Genomic DNA, 19,686 nt, shown 5'->3' with positions numbered 1-19,686 from the left:
GGGGAGGGGAAGGGAAAGGAGATTGTGAGCCACTCTGAGACTCCGGGTAGCGAAGGGTGGGGTGTAAATCCAATCTATTCTCTTCTATTTAGGCCAACTGTTAGTCGTTTTATGCCCTTTATACAGTATTATTGAGACTCAGCAAACTATCTCCAGGCATAAACGTTCGCTGCTAGGGTTGCCAATCCCCAGGTGGAGACAGGGGATCCCCCAGTTTGGAGGCCCTCCCCCTGCTTCAGAAAGCGGGGGAGGGGGGAGGGAAATGTCTGCTGGGAACTCCTGATTCCCTATGGAGGCTTATTCCCATAGAAAATAATGGAGAATTGATCAGCAGGTATCTGAGGCTCTGGGGGCCCTGTTTTTTGAGGTAGTGGCAAAAGATTTTCAGTATAGCATCCAGTGACTCTCCCCAATATACTCCCTAAGTTTCAAAGAGATTGGACCAGGGGGTCCAATTCTATGAGCCCGCAAAGACGGTGCCCCTATCCTTCATTATTTCCTATGGAAGGAAGGCATTTAAAAGGTGTGCTGTCCCTTGAAATGTGATGGCCAGAACTCCCTTTGGAGTTCAATTATGCTTGTCACACCTTTGCTCCTGGCTCCGCCCCCAATGTCTCCTGGCTCCACCCCCAAAGTCCCCAGATATTTCATGAATTGGACTTGGCAACCCTATTTGCTGCACGTGTTTACCTTTTCTTTCTTATTTCTGGTCAGTATACGACCACTGCTTGTGTTTTAAAATTATAATGTTATAGAACTTGAGTCTCTGTTATATTCTTTTGATTGTAAGCTGTAAAGAACCATTATTTTACAATAAAGCTTTCCAAAAAAAAAAAGAAAAAGCAACAAAACAGTTAAAAACAAAGCGATTTAGCAGAACCTTAAAGAAAGACTGCCAGCAATGAACCCTTATGACCACTAGAGGGCAGCAAGGAAAACTCTTTATACAGCAATAACAAAGCTCAGCCACAGGGGGGCGGCATAGAACCATTACTTTACTCTCTTGCCATGGCCACAGATGGCCGCCCCAGACACAGCACAGACAGAGCAAGGGCAGGAGGCTGTTGCCCAATATAGCCACTGGGAGGCAGCAGAGAGTTTTCTGAGCTCCTGGCAGGAACACAGAAGAGCCGTAAAGCTCAAGGAGCAGCCCTCCATTGCAGTAACAAATTATAGCCACAGGGGGGCAGCAAAGGCTAAAAACTATAGACTATTGAACAAAGCAGTACACAAGTGCACCTTTAAGACCAACTAAGTTTTATGCTCTCTACTTGGGGCTACCCCTGACGCTAACCCGGAGACTACAACTAGTGCAGAACGCTGCGGCACGGCTGTTAATGGGGCTACCACGACGGGAGCACATTCGGCCAGTGCTGAGAGAGCTGCACTGGTTGCCTGTTGTGTTCCGAGTTCGCTTCAAGGTGTTGGTATTAACCTTTAAAGCCCTTTATGGTCAGGGACCTGCCTATCTACGGGACCGCCTTTCCCCATATATCCCCCAGAGAGCACTGCGATCAGGGACAAAAAATCTGCTGTCTGCCCCTGGCCCAAAAGAAGCCAGGCTATGCGCAACAAGATCTAGGGCCTTCTCGGTGGCAGCACCAGAACTCTGGAACACCCTCCCAGAAGCTATAAGGGCCCTGCGGGATCTGTCGGCGTGCCGCAGGGCCTGTAAGACCGAACTGTTTAGACAGGCTTTTCTGGTTGACTGAAAATGGGCTGCCACCGGACATCCTACAGAAGCTGGTGGTCATAGTCAGAACCCAATACCGCCAGACTGGATTGAGATAGCGTAATAGTTTTAAACTGATAAATGTATTATGGTTTTATATGTTTTATGGAATTGATTGTTTTTATGATACTGTAAGCCGCCCTGAGTCCGCTTGCGGAGAGGGCGGGATATAAATGCAAAGTAATAATAAAAAATAATTATTATTATTTCGAATGCAAGCTTTCGTATGCTCTTAAGCAGACTTCATCAGACAAACTCCATCTTTTTAAGCAGACTTCATCTTTTTGTCTGATGGAAGTCTGCTTAAGAGCATACGAAAGCTTACATTCTAAATAAAACTAAGTTGGTCTTCAAGGTGCATTTGTCTACAGCTTTGTTCTATTGCTTCAGACCAACACGGCTGCCCACTGGGATCTATAGACTACAGAGCTCCAGGAGCATTTTAAAAAAACTAAAATACCAAGAACAAAATCCATGCTGAACCTTTTATTGGGCCAACCAAATTAACACAAAACGCCCTGCAAGCTATAAAGCTCACCAGAGCTCTTCATGAGATGAATTACTAGAAGGATTTATACCCTGCCCTTCTCTCTGAGTGGCTTACAATCTCCTTTATCTTCCTCCCCCACAACAGACATCCTGTGAGGTAGGTGGGGCTGAGAGCTCTCCCAGAAGCTGCCCTTTCAAGGACGACCCACACAAGAGCTATGGCTGCCCCAAGGCCATCCCAGCGGCTGCAAGTGGAGGAGTGGGGAATCAAAACCGGTTCTCCCAGAGAAGAGCCCCGGGCACTTAGCCACTACACCAAACTGCCTCTCCATCACACTGGGTCTCCTGAGAGCTATGGCTGACCCAAAGCCATTCCAGCAGCTGCAAGTGGAGGAGTGGGGAATCAAACCCGGTTCTCCCAGATAAGAGTCCGTGCACTTAACCACTACACCAAAATGGCTCTCACCATCTCCTTTATCTTCCTTCTTCACAACAGACACCCTGTTAGGCAGGTGGGGCTGGAGAGCGCTCTCAGAGCAGCTGCCCTTTCAAGGACAACCTCTGCGAGACAGCTATGGCTGACCCAAGGCCATTCCAGCAGCTGCAAGTGGAGGAATGGGAAATCAAAGCTGGTTCTCCCAGATAAGAGTCCGCACACTTAACCACTACACTAAACAGGCTCTCTTACAATCACCTTCCCTTCCTCCCCCACAACAGACTCCCTGTGAGGTGGGTGGGGCTGAGAGGGCTCTCACAGCAGCTGCCCTTTCAAGGACAGTTCTGCCAGAGCTCTGGCTGACCCAAGGCCATTCCAGCAGGTGCAAGTGGAGGAGTGGGGAATCAAACCCAGTTCTCCCAGATAAGAGCCCGCGCACTTCACCACTACACCAAACCGGCAATACTGACTTTGATAAAACAATGGTCTGATTCAGTATAAGGCAGCTTCATCAGGCTGGATATTACAAAGTTTTAAAAGACAGAAAGGTAGAAAGGCAGCCTGAGGATTCTCTCTTGTGACAGCAGAAAGGCAGGATCAATACACTCTTGTCAAATAAATAAAAATACCTTTCACAGTTTTGTGACATCCAGCCCGATGAAGAACTCTGGGGAGCTCAGAAGCTTCCAGGGGGTTTTGTGCTAACTTGGGCGATAACAGTGAAAAGGCATAACATGGGTTCGACTCTAGTTTGTCAGGATCTGGCAGGGACTAATAAAAACCCTTTTCTCCCTGAAAGATCGAACGACCTTCATTCCAGCATGTGCTTTTTGTGAGTCTGCGCTCGCTTCCACAGACGCAATGAACAGGAACTCATATTCCACATTTTTAAATAGGGAAAATTATTACAGGGGAGGAAGGAGAGAGGAGCTGGCGTGAATCCTGTCAACAGGGCAGCCGGCTCTGGGTTAGGAAACATCTGAAAATGTGGAGGTTTGGAGAGGGCGGAGTTTGGGGAAGGCCCTCAGAAGGGTCCAATATCCAAAGTCCACCCTCCAAAGCGGTCATTTCCACCAGGGCCAACAAAGGTGGTCTGGAGACCAACAAAGGTTGTCTGGAGCAGTGCTCATTTGGGGCGGGAACGGAGCTCCAGAACTTCTAAAAAATTTTTGTGCTCTTTCTTTCTTAACCTCCCACCCCCCTGCAATACTTGCTTCTGGGCTCCATCGTTCAAACCACTTGTGAGAATTTTGCTGAGCTCTTAAGATTTTACAAACTTTCTAATATTCCACCCCCCCGACCACCACCACCAAAAAATGGGATAATAACCCAAATATATATAAAGCACGCAGATGGAAATCTTCACTGTGGCCGCATAGGAGAAAGCCATTTAAAGTGCGATGGGAGGAAGGTTTTATGACGACAATTAGAATTCAGGAAGCATTTGAAGATAGACACTGAAGGGGTATAATTGAGTCCACCTTCCAGTGAAGTCAGGGGTGCGTGGAATCTGCAAATGAGTTGTTATACTGAGCTCCGGCACCTCTTTTTCGACTAAATGTCCCCTGGTCTGGAGAACTGTAATAGCAGATCTCCAGCTGTTCCCCGAAGGCTGAAATAACAACCAAAAAATGTGGTAAAATAACAAAAGGATCCTGAAATTACTCAACCATTCAGCAATATATATTCGATAGAAATTCAGCGCTGTTACAATGCAATTCATTACACTTCTAACAAAAGTTCATTCTGTTCTACAAAAATGCATGCAATGCACAAAGACAAGATCGATTGTGATGCTATTCCAGCGCCTCCACTCCGTTCCCTTCGGGCTGCCTTCGTATGCAATGGACGGCATCGTCCAAGACATAACGGTTGGTACAAAGGAATGTGGGAAGAGTCTCTTAAGAGAAAGGAATCTGTAACAGTATTACAAGCAGCTTTACTATTGAGACTTATTTTGACCCACTGTTTTCAACTATTTCCTAATCGATGAAAGTTTCAATTTAACATCTGCAAGACTGAAGAAAGAATTTCCAGCACTTAAATCATCTGCATTCGAAATTCGGACCGCACTAGCGCTTTATTCTTCGGGTGAATGTCTACGAGAGCTTTAAAGTCAAGAAATCGACGCACCCAAGCGGAGCGTCTTTTTATGAACTTTTAATTCTGTCTTTCCACATTGCATGGATTTTTGTGGAATAGAATGAGCTTTTGTAGAAGCGTAACAAACTGTATTGTAACTGTGCTGAATTTCTATTGAATATATACTGTTGAATTGTTCAGTAATTTCAGGATCTTTTCGTTATTTCCCCACGTTTTCTGTCGTTATTTCATTCTGCATTGTGGAACTCTCGGCTTTATCGTCGCTCCCCGAAGGCTGGCAATCTTAGCTGCCCTAGATTTCTCAGGTGCAGTTCTCAAAGGCCCCACCTCTCTCTCTTAGGGGTGCAGAGAAACGGAAGGGCAAGTCTCTTCATGTCAAAAAGGCAGGACATCAAAGAGGAGGAGAACACCCAGTATTCCAGACATTCAGGTGGGCAGCCGTGTCAGTCTAAAGCAACAGCACAAACGTTGAGTTCCAGGGGCACCTTTAAGACCAACGAAGTTTTATTACAGGTATCAGTTTCTGTGCGCTTTTGTGTGGGTGTAAGCTATTATGCACACACACCAAAACTTACGCCCAGAATTAAACTTTGTTGGTCTTAAAGGTGCCCCTGGAACTCTAACTTTATTAGGGTTTGTAGAATCTTTCGGGATCAAGTGCCGTGTTCTACTGGAGAAAGTTTTCCTTCCAGACGTTTTGTTCTCAGCTGCGGAGAACATCCTCAGTGGCATTGCAGCCGGAGCAGACGCTCAGACCTTCTTGGCTGCTGTGCATTGAGTGAGGCCAGGGCTGCTGGAGAGCTGCTATTTCTAGGCTGGAGGGGGTGTGGTGAAAGGGCAATTGGTTTGTGGATGTGCCCATTGTTTGGTGGGGCTTCCTGGAAGGGTAGTGATAAGGAAACTGGCTGTTGAATGTGACCATTGTTCCGTGTTAATTGCTGGGAGGGTTGGAAGGGGTGTGAAGATAAGGAAGATGGTTGTTGACTGTGCTGATTGTTCTGTGGAATTTGCTGGTTGTTCTGAGACTTTCTGCAATTTATAGTCTGTAGGGTGTTTTGCAGAGCTGGGTACCAAGATTGGTGGATGAAAATGCCTTCTTCCTTTCTGTTAAAATCGTGCTGCCCTTCAGCCTAGAAATAGCAGCTCTCCAGCAGCCCTGGCTCCACTCAATGCACAGCAGCCAAGAAGGTCTGAGCGCCTGGTCCGGCTGCAACGCCACTGAGGATGTTCTCCGCAGCTGAGAACGAAACGTCTGGAAGGAAAACTTTCTCCAGTAGAACACGGCACTTGAGCCCGAAAGATTCTACAAACCCTAATGATGTTACCAGCCGTGAAAACCTGAAATCTTTGATAACTCTAACTTTGTTCCATTCCCAACATGGCTGACCAAAGGCTGAAGGGCCAAGACACTCTTTTCCTAGTCAAGGGACTGGTGTCCGGCCTCTCCCTCATCCGAATGCAGGGACGGCAGAGGAAGAAAACATGGAGGGGCTTTGGCGCGAGTCCCCCGCCCTTCTCACCGTTTGGCATCTGAGAGGTCGATATTGGTCCCAAACTTGATGATCTGGTGAGGTTTCTGGTCGGGGTTGCTGCTGGGAAGAAAAGCCAAACAAAAAGTTACAACCCGAAGGGGAAACGTTTACCTCAAGGAGCAACTGCCGTGACTCCCGAAAGCTCCTCCCCCTGCCACATATTTTGTTGGTCTTTAAGGGGCCCCTGGACTCTGACTCTTTTCTAAAAAGTCACAAGGGAAGGGAGGAGGGCAAAGAGAGGGATCGTCTCCTGGCACTGCCCACTTTCGACCTCATCTCCTTCCAAGCTCCAACCATTTAAATGTTAAGAAAATCATTTCCTGACCACCTCCTCCCCCAAATGAATCCCATCTCCCAAACGCCTCGTCTTCCACGGTTCCTCAGTGGAACAGGCTTCCTCCTTGGGAGGTGGTGGATGGGCTCTCCGTCCTTGGAGGTTTTTAAGCAGAGGCTAGAGGGCCATCTGACAGCAATGAAGATCCTGTGAATTTAGGGAGAGGGGTTTGTGAGTTTCCTGCATTGTGCAGGGGGTTGGACTAAATGACCCTGGACGTCCCTTCCAACTCTAGGATACTTCGAGAGGTGGTGGGCTCTCCTTCCTTGGAGGTTTTTCAACAGAGGCTAGAGGGCCATCTGACAGCGATGAGGATCCTGTGAATTTAGGGGGAGGGGTTTGTGAGTTTCCTGCATTGTGCAGGGGGTTGGACTAAATGACCCTGGAGGTCCCTTCCAACTCTAGGATACTTCGAGAGGTGGTGGGCTCTCCTTCCTTGGAGGTTTTTCAACAGAGGCTAGAGGGCCATCTGACAGCAATGAAGATCCTGTGAATTTAAGGGGAAGTGTATGTGAGTTTCCTGCATTGTGCAGGGGGTTGGACTAAATGACCCTGGAGGTCCCTTCCAACTCTATGATTCTTCGGGAGGTGGTGGGCTCTCCTTCCTTGGAGGTTTTTAAACAGAGGCTAGATGGCCATCTGACAGCAACGAAGTTCCTGTGAATTTAGGGGGAGGTATTTGTGGGTTTCCTGCATTGTGCAGGGGGTTGGACGAGATGACCCTGGAGGTCCCTTCCAACTCTAGGATTCTGTGAGGGAGAACTTCCTGACCGTGAGAGCGGTTCCTCAGTGGAACAGGCTTCCTCCTCGGGAGGTGGTGGGCTCTGCTTCCTTGGAGGTTTTTAAACAGAGGCTGGATGGCCCTCTGACGGGAAGGCTGCTTCTCTGAACTCAGGCAGACCATAGGAAGAGAGCCACCTTGGGGTCAGACAGCGATTTTCCTCAGGGCCAGTTTGGCCAGGGATCTTGGAGGGTTGTTGCCATTTGGGTGTGCAGCAGGGGTCACTTGGAATGTGGGTGTGTGTGTCTGTTTGTGGGAGGGGGACTTGTGAGTTTCCTGCATTGTGCAGAGAGTTGGACTAGATGACGCTGGAGGTTCCTTTTAACTCAACTCCTCCCCCACAACAGACATCCTGTGAGGTGGGTGGGGCTGGAGAGGGCTCTCACAGCAGCTGCCTTTTCAAGGACAACCTCTGCCAGAGCTATGGCTGACCCAAGGCCATTCCAGTAGGTACAAGTGGAGGAGTGGGGAATCAAACCCGGTTCTCCCAGATAAGAAGACTGTAGATTTATACCCCACTGTTCTCTCTGAATCAGAATCTCAGAGCTGCTTACAATCTCCTTTATCTTCTCCCCCCACAACAGACACCCTGTGAGGTGGGTGGGGCTGAGAGGGCTCTCACAGCAGCTGCCTTTTCAAGGACAACTCCTACGAGAGCTACGGCTGACCCAAAGCCATTCCAGCAGCTGGAAGTGGAGGAGTGGGGAATCAAATCTGGTTCTCCCAGATAAGAAGACTGTAGATTTATACCCCACTGTTCTCTCTGAATCAGAATCTCAGAGCTGCTTACAATCTCCTTTATCTTCTTTCCCCACAACAGACACCCTGTGAGGTGGGTGGGGCTGAGAGAGCTCTCTCAGAAGCTGGTCTTTCAAGGACAACCTCTGTGAGAGCTATGGCTAACCCAAGGCCGTTCCAGCAGCTGTAAGTGGAGAAGTGAGGAATCAAACCCGGTTCTCCCAGATAAGAGTTTGCATACTTAACCACTACACCAAACTGTCACCCCCCTACTTTTGCCACCCCAGCAGGGCACTTTCTCCCCGAGACAGGGCAGGGGCAGCCTACCTGGGGGGAGTCTCCGTGGTGCTGTCCGGCTCTTCGGCCTCCTCTTCGTCGCTCTCTTTGTCTTCCTGCCCCAAGAGAAGAAAAGGTCAAAGATGGAGGGACCCCCGCACACAATTTGGAGCAAGGCTCCCAGTGGCCATTTCTACTGCAGATAGCCTCGCCCCCAAGAAGGAGGGAGCGGAGGGCAGAAAGACGGGGGACTCTCTCCTCCTCACCTGGAGAGACTCCTGGAAGGAGGCGGCCTGGTACTGGGCGTACTTGGCGATGGTGGTGTGGGATCGGCTGCTCTCACATGGCCACACCTGCTTCGTCCCCTGGAGGTCCCAGTTTTCGTCTGAGGGCTGCTGCACTTGCGTGCGGACCTCCACGGCGTGTTCCCCACTGGCTTCCACCAGTGTCTTTGTGCTGAACAAGCCCAGGTCTGAGGAGAAGACAAGGGGAGAGGTCTAGAAGGGCTCCAAAAGCCACGGGCCATCCACGACACAGCTGTCTGTTCCTCTGAATCCCAGAGCCAGCAGGCAACATCGAGGGAAGGCCTTTGTCTCTATGCCCTGTTGTTGGCCCTCCAGAGGAACTGGGTGGCCACTGTGTGAGACAGGAGGCTGGACTAGATGGCCCCTCACTGGTCTGACCCAGCAGGGCTCTTCTGAGGTTCTTCTCAGGGGAAGGCCTCTGCCTCTCTGCCCTGTTCTTGGCCCCCCAGAGGAACTGGTTGGCTTCTGTGTGAGACAGGAGGCTGGACTAGATGGCCCCTCACTGGTCTGACCCAGCAGGGCTCTTCTGAGGTTCTTCTCAGGGGAAGGCCTCGGCCTTTCTGCCCTGTTGTTGGCCCTCCAGAGGAACTGGGTGGCCACTGTGTGAGACAGGAGGCTGGACTAGAGGGACCCTCACTGGTCTGATCCAGCAGGGCTCTTCTGAGGTTCTTCTCAGGGGAAGGCCTCGGCCTCTCTGTCCTGTTGTTAGCCCTCCAGAGGAACTGGGTGGCCACTGTGTGAGACGGGAGGCTGGACTGGATGGACCCTTACTGGTCTGACCCAGCAGGGCTCTTCTGATATTCTTCTCAGGGGAAGGCCTCGGCCTCTCTGCATTGTTGTTGGCCCTCCAGAGGAACTGGCTGGCCACTGTGTGAGACAGGAGGCTGGACTAGACGGGCCCTCCCTGGTCTGACCCAGCAGGGCTTTTCTGATATTCTTCTCAGGGGAAGGCCTCGGCCTCTCTGCCCTGTTGTTGGCCCTCCAGAGGAACTGGGTGGCCACTGTGTGAGGCAGGAGGCTGGACTAGATGGACCCTCACTGTCTGACCCAGCAGGGCTCTTCTGAGGTTCTTCTCAGGGGAAGGCCTCGGCCTCTCTGCCCTGTTGTTGGCCCTCCAGAGGAACTGGCTGGCCACTGTGTGAGACAGGAGGCTGGACTAGAGGGACCCTCACTGTCTGACCCAGCAGGGCTCTTCTGAGGTTCTTCTCAGGGGAAGGCCTCGGCCTCTCTGCCCTGTTGTTGGCCCTCCAGAGGAACTGGCTGGCCACTGTGTGAGACAGGAGGCTGGACTAGAGGGACCCTCACTGTCTGACCCAGCAGGGCTCTTCTGAGGTTCTTCTCAGGGGAAGGCCTTGGCCTCTCTGCCCTGTTGTTGGCCCTCCAGAGGAACTGGCTGGCCACTGTGTGAGACAGGAGGCTGGACTAGAGGGACCCTCACTGTCTGACCCAGCAGGGCTCTTCTGAGGTTCTTCTCAGGGGAAGGCCTCAGCCTCTCTGCCCTGTTGTTGGCCCTCCAGAGGAACTGGCTGGCCACTGTGTAAGGCAGGAGGCTGGACTAGACGGGCCCTCCCTGGTCTGGCCCAGCAGGGCTCTTCTGATGTTCTTAATCACAACTGACCTACAGACTGCAGGATGGGTCTCCCTGGTGAAAATGGCTGCTTTGGGGGGCAGGTTCTGCAGCATAGTTCTGCTGTGACCCTGCCTTCCCCAGAATCTACCCCCCCCCAGATCTCCAGGAATTCCTGAAGTCAGAGTTGGCAACCCTAAGAGAAGTCCTTTCCCCACCCCCCTTCCTGGTCCCTACAAGCCCCCACCTCCTCCTTCAGCCCTCCTCTGAACACAGGCGCCCTAAGGACCCCGATGCAAGCCCCCCCCATCCCTCTGTGGCATGGGACTCACTGAGGCGGAGGGATCCGGCCAGGCCCCGGATGACGGTGATGGGGTTCTTGGGGTCAGTGCAGAACTGCAGAAGCACCGGCGAGAAAGCGTCCCGTTTGCTTTCCAGCTGAGGAGAAAAGAGGGGAAAGCCCATGAGAGATCAAGAAACCACCGGGGATCCCCACAAAACAGCCGGCTGTGGGAAGCTCCTTGTTGGAACCAGCCAGATGCTACGACGAGCCCCCAGTTGAGACCACCAGATAGAGAAAGCCCCACCCGCCACTCCAGCTTGATATCCCCCGGGGGCTCAGCGCCTCCCGTGGCCCCCAGTTCAGCGCAACACCCCACTTCTCCAACCAGGAATCCTTCTTTGGATGAAGCTAACGAGCTCTTTCAATAGCCAACGCCGCCAGCTGCTGAAGGCCTCCAGAACCCCTCCAAAAGACTGGGTTTTCTCTTCCCTAGACTGAGGCCTTTGGCCAGTTCTTAATGTTTTTTAATTAAGACTTTTTCACGCGCGGATTTAAAAAGAGCAAGGGAAAATATAAAGACCAGAAACAAAACAGAAAAGGAAGGGAAAGAAATACAGAGAAAGGAAACGCAGCTTGACAGTTTAACCAAATTGAAAACTTATCTTGGCGACAAAGCGAAATACAATCACTTATTACGATGTGGATAGATCCAAGGGGGCAGCCGTGTTAGTCTGAAGCTGTAGAACAAAGTAGGACCTTTAAGACCAACACGGTTTTATTCAGAACGTCTGATGACGTGTGCTTAAGCATACGTTCTGAATAAAACTTTGTTGGCCTTAAAGGTGCGCTCGACTCCTGCTTTCTTCTGCTTATTACAATGATCCAACTCATTCCTAAGAATGTAAGAGAAGCCGTGTTGGATCAGGCCAGTGGCCCATTCATTCCAACACACTCTGTCACACGGTGGCCAAAAAACCCAGGTGCCATCAGGAAGTCCACCTCTGGCGCGTGTGGTGGAAGGGCCTCCTCTCCTGCCTTTTCTCCACTACGACGAAGGAGGGGCTGGCCTGCGCCCAGTCTAAGTTGGTGGTCAAAAATTCTGGGTCAGAAGTAATGGGATGGAAGTTCTCAATGGAACCACGCAGAGAACATCCAGCAGCTTCAAGCAGAAGAAGAGGAGGAGATACAACCTTTATAAAAGACACAGACAAACACAATTAACACATTAGCACTCGTTGGTCTTAAAGGTTCCTTCTTTGTATTCCTCCCATGGGATCCAGGGAACTGGGCAACGGAAGCTCTGGCTCTTTCCTTCCTTCCCCAGGGGACCAAGAGGGAGAGGAGCCTCAGCCAATGGAGGAAATAGAGGCTTTGCTCTGTAGCTCCTGTGCGATTGAGCAAGCCTGGCAAAGCAAGACGCGATGCAGAAGGAAGCAAGAGAGAGGGAGAAGAAAGCAGAGGACAGCCAGTTGCTCGGGGGCCTGATGGGAGCCCTCCAGGGGCCTGATTTGATCCCCAAACTGCATGTTTGACACCCCCCGGTTTAGTCATTATAACTTCTAGGGAGAGTTTGGGTTTATTTGATGCAGACTCCACTGATCTGACTTCTTGGCGGTCCACAATATCAAAAAAAGTCTCCTCCACCACGTTTCAGAGGAAAACGCTCTCCCTCTCAGCTTCAATTTCTTCATTGTCCATCTTAAATAAATTCTGTAATTCCTCCGCAGTCCTTATTTTTGTCTTCGTGATGTTAACCTCTAATCCCGTTTTAGCACTTTCTGGTTTAACCGTCATCAGTGATCACCTCATCTCTTCCCTATTTTCGGCCTCTCTCAAAGTGTGACTGTTCCTTTCGCCGAATTTTCACCCCCAACCCTCACGTAACTCTAGTCCACCTTTCCTTAGGATACGTTCTTTATATAAATCGAATTGAGAGAGAGGCAAAAATGCAACTTTGTCTGACGCCTTTGCCAATTTGGAAACCATTCTGTTTCTCCAGATTCTGCCCTAGCAATAGCCTCTTGATCAGAGTGGAGGAGGAGGAAGAGGAGAAAGAGGAGGAAGAAGAGGAGGAGAGTGGATTTATGCCCAGCCTTTCACTCAGAGTCTCAAAACTATCAGCTGGGGTGGCAAACTCGTTGCTTTTAAAACCAGCCACAGCTTTTTACGATCCAGACAGTCAAAAGCAGGGGTGGCCAAATTGGGGCTCTCCAAGCCCCCACTGCCCCGTCAGCCAGCTTGGAGAAGGCGTGTGTCTCTCTTTAAATCACTTCTCCAAGCCAAGCGACTCTGTGGCTTTGAAAATGCATTTAAAGTTAAAGTTGCTTTCTTTCTACCTCTCCTCCCCATCTATTTCCTTCCTGCCCGCCTGCTAGCTCTCAAACATCTGATGTTTATTCTACATGGCTCTTACATTAAGCAAATTTGGCCACCCCTGGTCAAAAGCTTTGCTGTAATCTATGAAACAAAAAGTGATTTTCTTCAGAAATCCTCTTGAGTGGGTCCAGTAATCAACATAAATTTGCAATATGATCTCCAGTGCCTCGTCCTTTTCTGAATCCATCTTGAGTATTTGGTACGTCTCAATTCTACATACAGGAACAGTCTTGCAGTAAGATTTCAAGCATCACTTCACTCATGTGAGAAATTAATACAGTGCTTTGATCGTTGCTGCAGTCTTTGACGTCTCCCTTTCCCCAGAACAGACTGTTTCTGTGAGCCATCGTTTCGTTTTCCATATTTGTTGGCACAACCTTGCTAGGCGGCCAACTGACAGCAAAGCTGCTTCTGTGAACTTAGACGGATCATGAGAGGGAAGGCAGGAAGGGCTGCCTCAGGGCATTTCCGTGGCCCCTTCTTACACGCTTACAGAAATGCTGATCCAGAAGCAATTTTTCTAAAGGCCAGTTTGGCCAGGAATCCTGGAGGGTTTTTGCCATCTTCTGGGCATGGAGCAAAGGTCACTGGAGCTGCGTATGAGGGGAATTTGAGGTCCCTTCCAACTCTATGATTCTCTGACTATTTCTGTGGCTTGGAAAAAGCTCTCCTGGTGATATGATTCTTCCATCTATTTTCAGTTTAAAAGTTTTATTAGTTTCAAAAAGTTGGGAATGGGGAATAAGAAGGAAAAAGAAATAAAGATTACAAATCAGTCTTAATCTGCATAGAGAGTACTTTCAAATAATACGTCTACATCTGCAACACTTTCTTAAAATACATAGATTGTCACATATTGTTGTCTCTAAACTGTGCAACATCAGCATTTTAATGTTTAGTGCTATAAATCTTTTTGTTAAAATAACTACTAGAAGATATTGGATTTATATCCTGCCCTCCACTCCGAAGAGTCTCAGAGCGGCTCACAATCTCCTTTACCTTCCTCCCCCACAACAGACACCCTGTGAGGTGGGTGGGGCTGAGAGGGCTCTCACAGCAGCTGCCCTTTCGAGGACAACCTCTGCCAGAGCTCTGGCTGACCCAAGGCCATTCCAGCAGGTGCAAGTGGAGGAGTGGGGAATCAAACCCAGTTCTCCCAGATAAGAGTCCACACACTTAACCACTTAGCAAGAGCTATGGCTGACCCAAGGCCATCCCAGCAGCTGCAAGTGGAGGAGTGGGGAATCAAACCCGGTTCTCCCAGATAAGAGTCCGCGCACTTAACCACTACACCAAACTGGCTCTCTATTGAACTTGACATTTCCAGTAAAAGCAATCTTATAATACAGAATACAGGAAAAGGGAGATATAAGTTCGCACCAGAGAATCTTAAGAGTCTTGAGGATCTAACCAGGTATAGAATTTCAACCAATATTTTCTTGCTTCTTCCTTAGATTTCCCAGCCACTTCCAACTGTTTTCAGCGCAGCTTTCACTTCCCTTTCTAAAAATGGAGGTTCTTCAAAAAGGTTCTTCTTGGAAGGAAATCTGTCATCCTTTCCTCTCTTCTGTATAGTTCTTCAGTGTATTTGTTCCCTTCTTTTCTTTATTTTGTCCTGTTCGGTTAACGTGTTTCCATGTTGATCTTTCAGCTCGCCCAGCAATGTTTTAAAGTCCCCTTTGCTTTCTTGGATCTTGCGGGCAGGGCTGAGGGGCTACGACAATCCAAACACAGCTTCTTCTTTTTTTATCGTGAGATGAGAAAGCCAACGAGAAAGCCAACGCAACTCCCTGTTTGTCTTCAGCTGTGGCAACGAGGCAGAGTCAAAGCAAGTTTACACACAGCAAGAAACACCGGCGCCAAATTATCCCAGCTATCTCAGAACACAAAGTCCCAGAGCCGCTGAGTCAGGGGCCGCCTCTCTCCAAACGAACAAAGGCAAGGCTATGCAAGAGAATCCCAAAGTTCCAGAGGAAGACCCCGATCCTGGAGGGGGGAACTAAAGGTGGGAATCTGGTTCTGCCTCGAAACAAGAGAGAGAGCTTATAATGAATTGACTTGCAGCAGCTAAAGCGGTCATCGCCTGTAAATGGAAAGACGTGCCGTCTCCTAATATTCGGGCTTGGTATCTCAAAGTTTGGGATTATTTTACTATTGATAAAATCACTGATGAGGTGCAGTCGCGCGCTATCACACCTCCATATAAGTCTGGAATGGGAAAGCGGTCGCCTTTTTTAAAAGAATTCATTTCGCTAATTATTTCGTTTTCCTTTTTCGTCGTATCCCCTTTCGAAGCTTTATGGTTTTACGTAAGCTGTTTGAATTTTCAAGAATTTGGAGATTAAAGAAAAACCCAAGGGGGGGAAAGACTGCAGAACGCTGCCATCTGAAAGGCGTGCAAAACCCAAGGAGGGTGTTCGGAAGAGCGGGTTTGGGCGTGGTAGTTTGTAGGAAGAGATGCCGTCAGGCCTCAGATTCAACAGGAACTCACAGGAGCACAGCTCCTGAACCGTTCTGAGGGTTCCCCCTCCACCCCCCCCACCTACCTCCCTTGTCCATGGAATAGCAGCTGCATAACAATCCCTGAATGAGCTCCACCACCTATTCTTTTTTCTACAAAACGACCCCTGGATGCAGTAACAGCATCATCTAAAAGAGAAGGGTCAAAAAGTCCAAAAGACCCTCGCCGGGAAGAGGAAATTGAAATCTAAGAGTCAGCGTGTTGCAGCTGAATCCCAAAGAAAGAGCTTCCCCCCCCCCCTTTTTTTGAAAAGTTAAGATAAACCAAAATGACCCCACTCATCAGAGCTTGGGTTGGCTGGAGCCCATGCAGAAATTAACTATCCGGAAAGAAAGCGAAGCTGAATTTTTGGCACCTACTTTACCCAGCTTCTGATTGCCACCGGGGCCCCCAAAATGACAGCCACCACCCCACCCCCCACCCCCCCAAATCCAAACTACCAGAAATCTTAAGTCAGGTCTTTCCCACCCTATTGAGGTTTCTACCTGACAAATCCACACCCCTTTTGTGCACCCCAGAAGGGCTGGTATATCACACATCTGTTTTGCTATCCATGAAAGCAAAAAAAAAATGGGGGAGGGGAATTCCTGAATCTCATCCATGTTTACTTGTAAGCACAGCGTACACCCCCCGCCCCGGTCAACCCGCCCCAAAGAGGCACTCACGTAGATGCTCGGCGTGGGGGGGTTGAGTTTGTCCCGTGGGAGCTTTTCATCTGAGTTGATCTGAGGTTTGACGGACAGGGCAGGCGACAGGAAAGACTCCTTAAATTTCCCCTTCACCTTGTGATGCCTGAAACGAGGGGGGGGGGGGGGGGGAGGAACACAAGGAAGAGACAATGAGACAGCATGACGGGGGGTGGGGGGGATCCAGTTGCCAAGAAGATTATCAGGTTCGGTAGACAAGGCTTGTTTTAGCCATGGGGGTCTGAAGCAGTGTTCCCTCTGAATGAGTGGGAGGTGGCACACCTTTTAGCCTCTGGCTCACGGATTTTTGTAAAATGGTCCGAGAGCAAACTTAATTTATGCAGGAGTCAAGATGCACCTTTAGGACCAACCAATTTTAATTTAGAACGTCGGCTTTCGTGTGCTCTTAAGCACGCTTCATCAGACGAGGAATCCAGCACAGCGCGGCTCACTGTGTGCTTAAGAGCACACGAAAGCTGACGTTCTAAATAAAAATGGGTTGGTCTTAAAGGTGCCACTTGACTCCTGCTTTGTTCAACCGCTCCAGACCGACACGGCTGCCCGCTTTAATTTACGCAGTAGCTCATAACCTTAATGCTAGCTGCTCACAAAGTAGGATTTCTGCTCACAAGACTCCGCAGCTTCCAGGGAACATTGGTCTGAAGTTATTCTGCCCAGTTGCAACTGGTGTTCGATCCAGGTAGCGCTGAGTCCCCAATCTGCTTTTGGAAACTGCCTTCCCTTCCATTCAAGGTCTCCTTCTGCACAGGTACCACTGAGCATGTGCAAAGCAACCGCCTCTCACCAGCTAGCCTACCAATGTGACTGAAGCTCTAGGGAAATGCAATTTTTTTCTCTGGGTATTTTTCAGTTCGGGTTGATTGGACCTGGAAAAAATTAGGGACTCTTTCTCTCAAAAAATCCCCAAACCCCTAGATCCCAATGGGATCTTTCAGAAATCCCAAATTTTGGGGGGGTCCAACAGGCCCGAACCGAAAAGCACAGATAAACAAGCGGCAACGAAGCTGCTAAAAACATCCAAGGGGCAATTCAGCTCTTTTGGGTGGTTCCTTTAAACTGGATTGCCCAAAGAGCAAGTATTCGGCAAGTATAGAAAGTATTCGGAACTGGGGTTTTTCAGAAATCCCGAATTTTTAGGGGGGGTCCAACAGACTTGAACCGAAAAACACAGATAAATTAGCAGCAAGGAAGCCACTGAAAACATCTTAAGCAGTAGTTCAACTGGGGGTGGGCGAAATCACTTTCGGGAAGTTTCTTTAAACCAGATTGACCCAAAGGGTTCACCAAGCAGCTAGTCTTTTGGTCGGCAGTCCTGCAGACCAGACTTCCCAACAGAGCCCACCCAGGGGCCAATCACTGGCTGAGACCCTGCTGGGCAGCCTGGATTTGTAGATAATTCCTGAATACATCTGGGATTTCTCCCCCAGTTCTCCTGAAAAATCCAGGATCCACTGAGGGAGCCAAAGTATACCCAAAGAATACCAATAAGGTGTTTTTTCCCGGTATATATTTTCGGTTCAGGGAGACCCAAATGCACACCCCTATGAGGTTCAAGAAGATGAGTAGCAAAAGTTCCATGCCTGTTGTAATGCAGGGATTAAGATCTGTGATTCTGAGGTCCTGGGTTCGAATGTCACCTTTGCCCCCAAGGTCCTAAGGAGGCCCCCATAGGCAAGTCACTCTCTCAGGCTCAGCCCCTCCCCTATTGCCACACGGGGAGGCCAGCGCTAGCCTACCTTACAGGGCTGCCGTGACACTTACAAGATAACAAGTGTGAAGCCCTTAGAACAATGACTGTTTTTATTATAGTAGAACCAAGGGTCAGACATCTGGCAGGAGGTGGTGGGCTCTCCTTCTTTGGAGGTTTCTGAACAGAGGCTAGAGGGCCATCTGACAGCAATGAGGATCCTGTGAATTTAGGGGGAGGGGTTTGTGAGTTTCCTGCATTGTGCAGTGGGTTGGGCTAGATGACCCTGGAGGTCCCTTCCAACTCTAGGATTCTAGGTACTAAGTCCAGCCACTGGTCCATTAATGTCAGTATTGTCTAAGACGTGCAGTGGTTTTCTAGGGTCTCAGGCAGAGATAGGTCTTCCACATCCCCTCCTACCTGACCCTTTTAGCTGGAGGTACCAGGGATTGAACCTGGGACCTCTTGCAGGCCAAGCAGCCACTGAGCCACAGCCCCTTCCTCCAAAGACTCATGAGGCAGACCTTTGGTCTGTAAACATCAGTGTTGTCTATTCAGAACGGCGGCAGCTCTCCAAGGGCTCAGGCTGAGGTCTTTCCCATCACCTGCGACTTGATCTTTGGAGGTTTTCTAACAGAGGCTAGAGGGCCATCTGATAGCGATGCTGATTCTGTGAACTTTAGATGATCATGAGAAGGAGGGCAGGAAGGGCTGCATCCGTGCTTCGTTCTCATGGCCCTTTCTTAGACGAAGATGACTGCAGATATATACCCTGCCCTTCTCTCTGAATCAGCGTCTCAGAGCGGCTTACAATCTCCTTTATCTCCTCCCCCCACAACAGACACCCTGTGAGGTGGGTGGGGCTGAGAGAGCTCTTCCAGAAGCTGCCCTTTCAAGGACAACCTCTGCCAGAGCTATGGCTGACCCAAGGCCATTCCAGTAGCTGCAAGGGAAGCAGTGGGGAATCAAACCCGGTTCTCCCAGACAAGAAGAAGAAGAAGATGATATTGGATTTATATCCCGCCGTCCACTCCGAAGAGTCTCAGAGCGGCTCACAATCTCCTTTACCTTCCTCCCCCACAACAGACACCCTGTGAGGTAGATGAAGATATTGGATTTCTATCCCTCCCTCCACTCCGAAGAGTCTCAGAGCGGCTCACAAACTCCTTTCCCTTCCTCCCCCACAACAGACACCCCGTGAGGTGGGTGGGGCTGAGAGGGTTCTCACAGCAGCTGCCCTTTCAAGGACAACCTCTGCCAGAGCTCTGGCTGACCCAAGGCTGACCCAAGGCCATGCTAGCAGGTGCAAGTGGAGGAGTGGGGAATCAAACCCGGTTCTCCCAGACAAGAGTCCGCACACTTCACCACTACACCAAACTGGCTTACACACCCAGGGAAATGCTGGTCACTACTTTGGAAGCAAGGAAACAATTTTTCTCCAGTGATCTAGGAGGGTTGTTTTTTTGGGCGGTGGGTGGGTTTGCCATCTTCTGGGTGTGGAGCAGGGTTCACCGGGAGTGTGGTGGGAAGAGGTATTCCTCCCAGGACCCCAGAATCACAGATCTTAATCCCTGCACTACAAAAGGCACGGGACTTTTGCTACTCATCTTCTGGAGCCTCATAGGGCTGTGAGTGAAACTGCTTTGGCAGGGAGGGCGGGATACAAATTAAATATTATTATTATTATTCCTGAGTTTCCTGCATTATGCAGGGGGTTGGACTTGACGACCCTGGAGGTGCCTTCCAACTCTATGATTCTGTAGGATTTGACCTGCTGTAGCTAAGGCCCAAAGCCTTTTTTTCCCCTCTGCTCCACCCT

General features: G+C 49.7%; 1 protein-coding gene across 1 annotated transcript in view; it reads right to left on the bottom strand.

Annotated features, from left to right (window-relative positions):
* Window positions 1–19,686, bottom strand: part of KDM6B (lysine demethylase 6B) — a 55,233-nt gene that overhangs the window by 20,575 nt on the left and 14,972 nt on the right. The window contains exons 10-14 of the mRNA XM_060256837.1: window positions 16,139–16,265; window positions 10,626–10,731; window positions 8,688–8,893; window positions 8,473–8,537; window positions 6,281–6,349 (exon numbers count right to left, since the gene is read on the bottom strand). Coding sequence (XP_060112820.1) covers window positions 6,281–6,349; window positions 8,473–8,537; window positions 8,688–8,893; window positions 10,626–10,731; window positions 16,139–16,265 — 573 coding nt within the window. The remainder of the gene's footprint in view (window positions 1–6,280; window positions 6,350–8,472; window positions 8,538–8,687; window positions 8,894–10,625; window positions 10,732–16,138; window positions 16,266–19,686) is intronic.

This window comes from Heteronotia binoei, chromosome 15 (assembly GCF_032191835.1).
Source record: "Heteronotia binoei isolate CCM8104 ecotype False Entrance Well chromosome 15, APGP_CSIRO_Hbin_v1, whole genome shotgun sequence".
NCBI classification, from domain to species: domain Eukaryota; kingdom Metazoa; phylum Chordata; class Lepidosauria; order Squamata; family Gekkonidae; genus Heteronotia; species Heteronotia binoei.
This window is presented reverse-complemented; position numbering and strand designations above follow the sequence as displayed.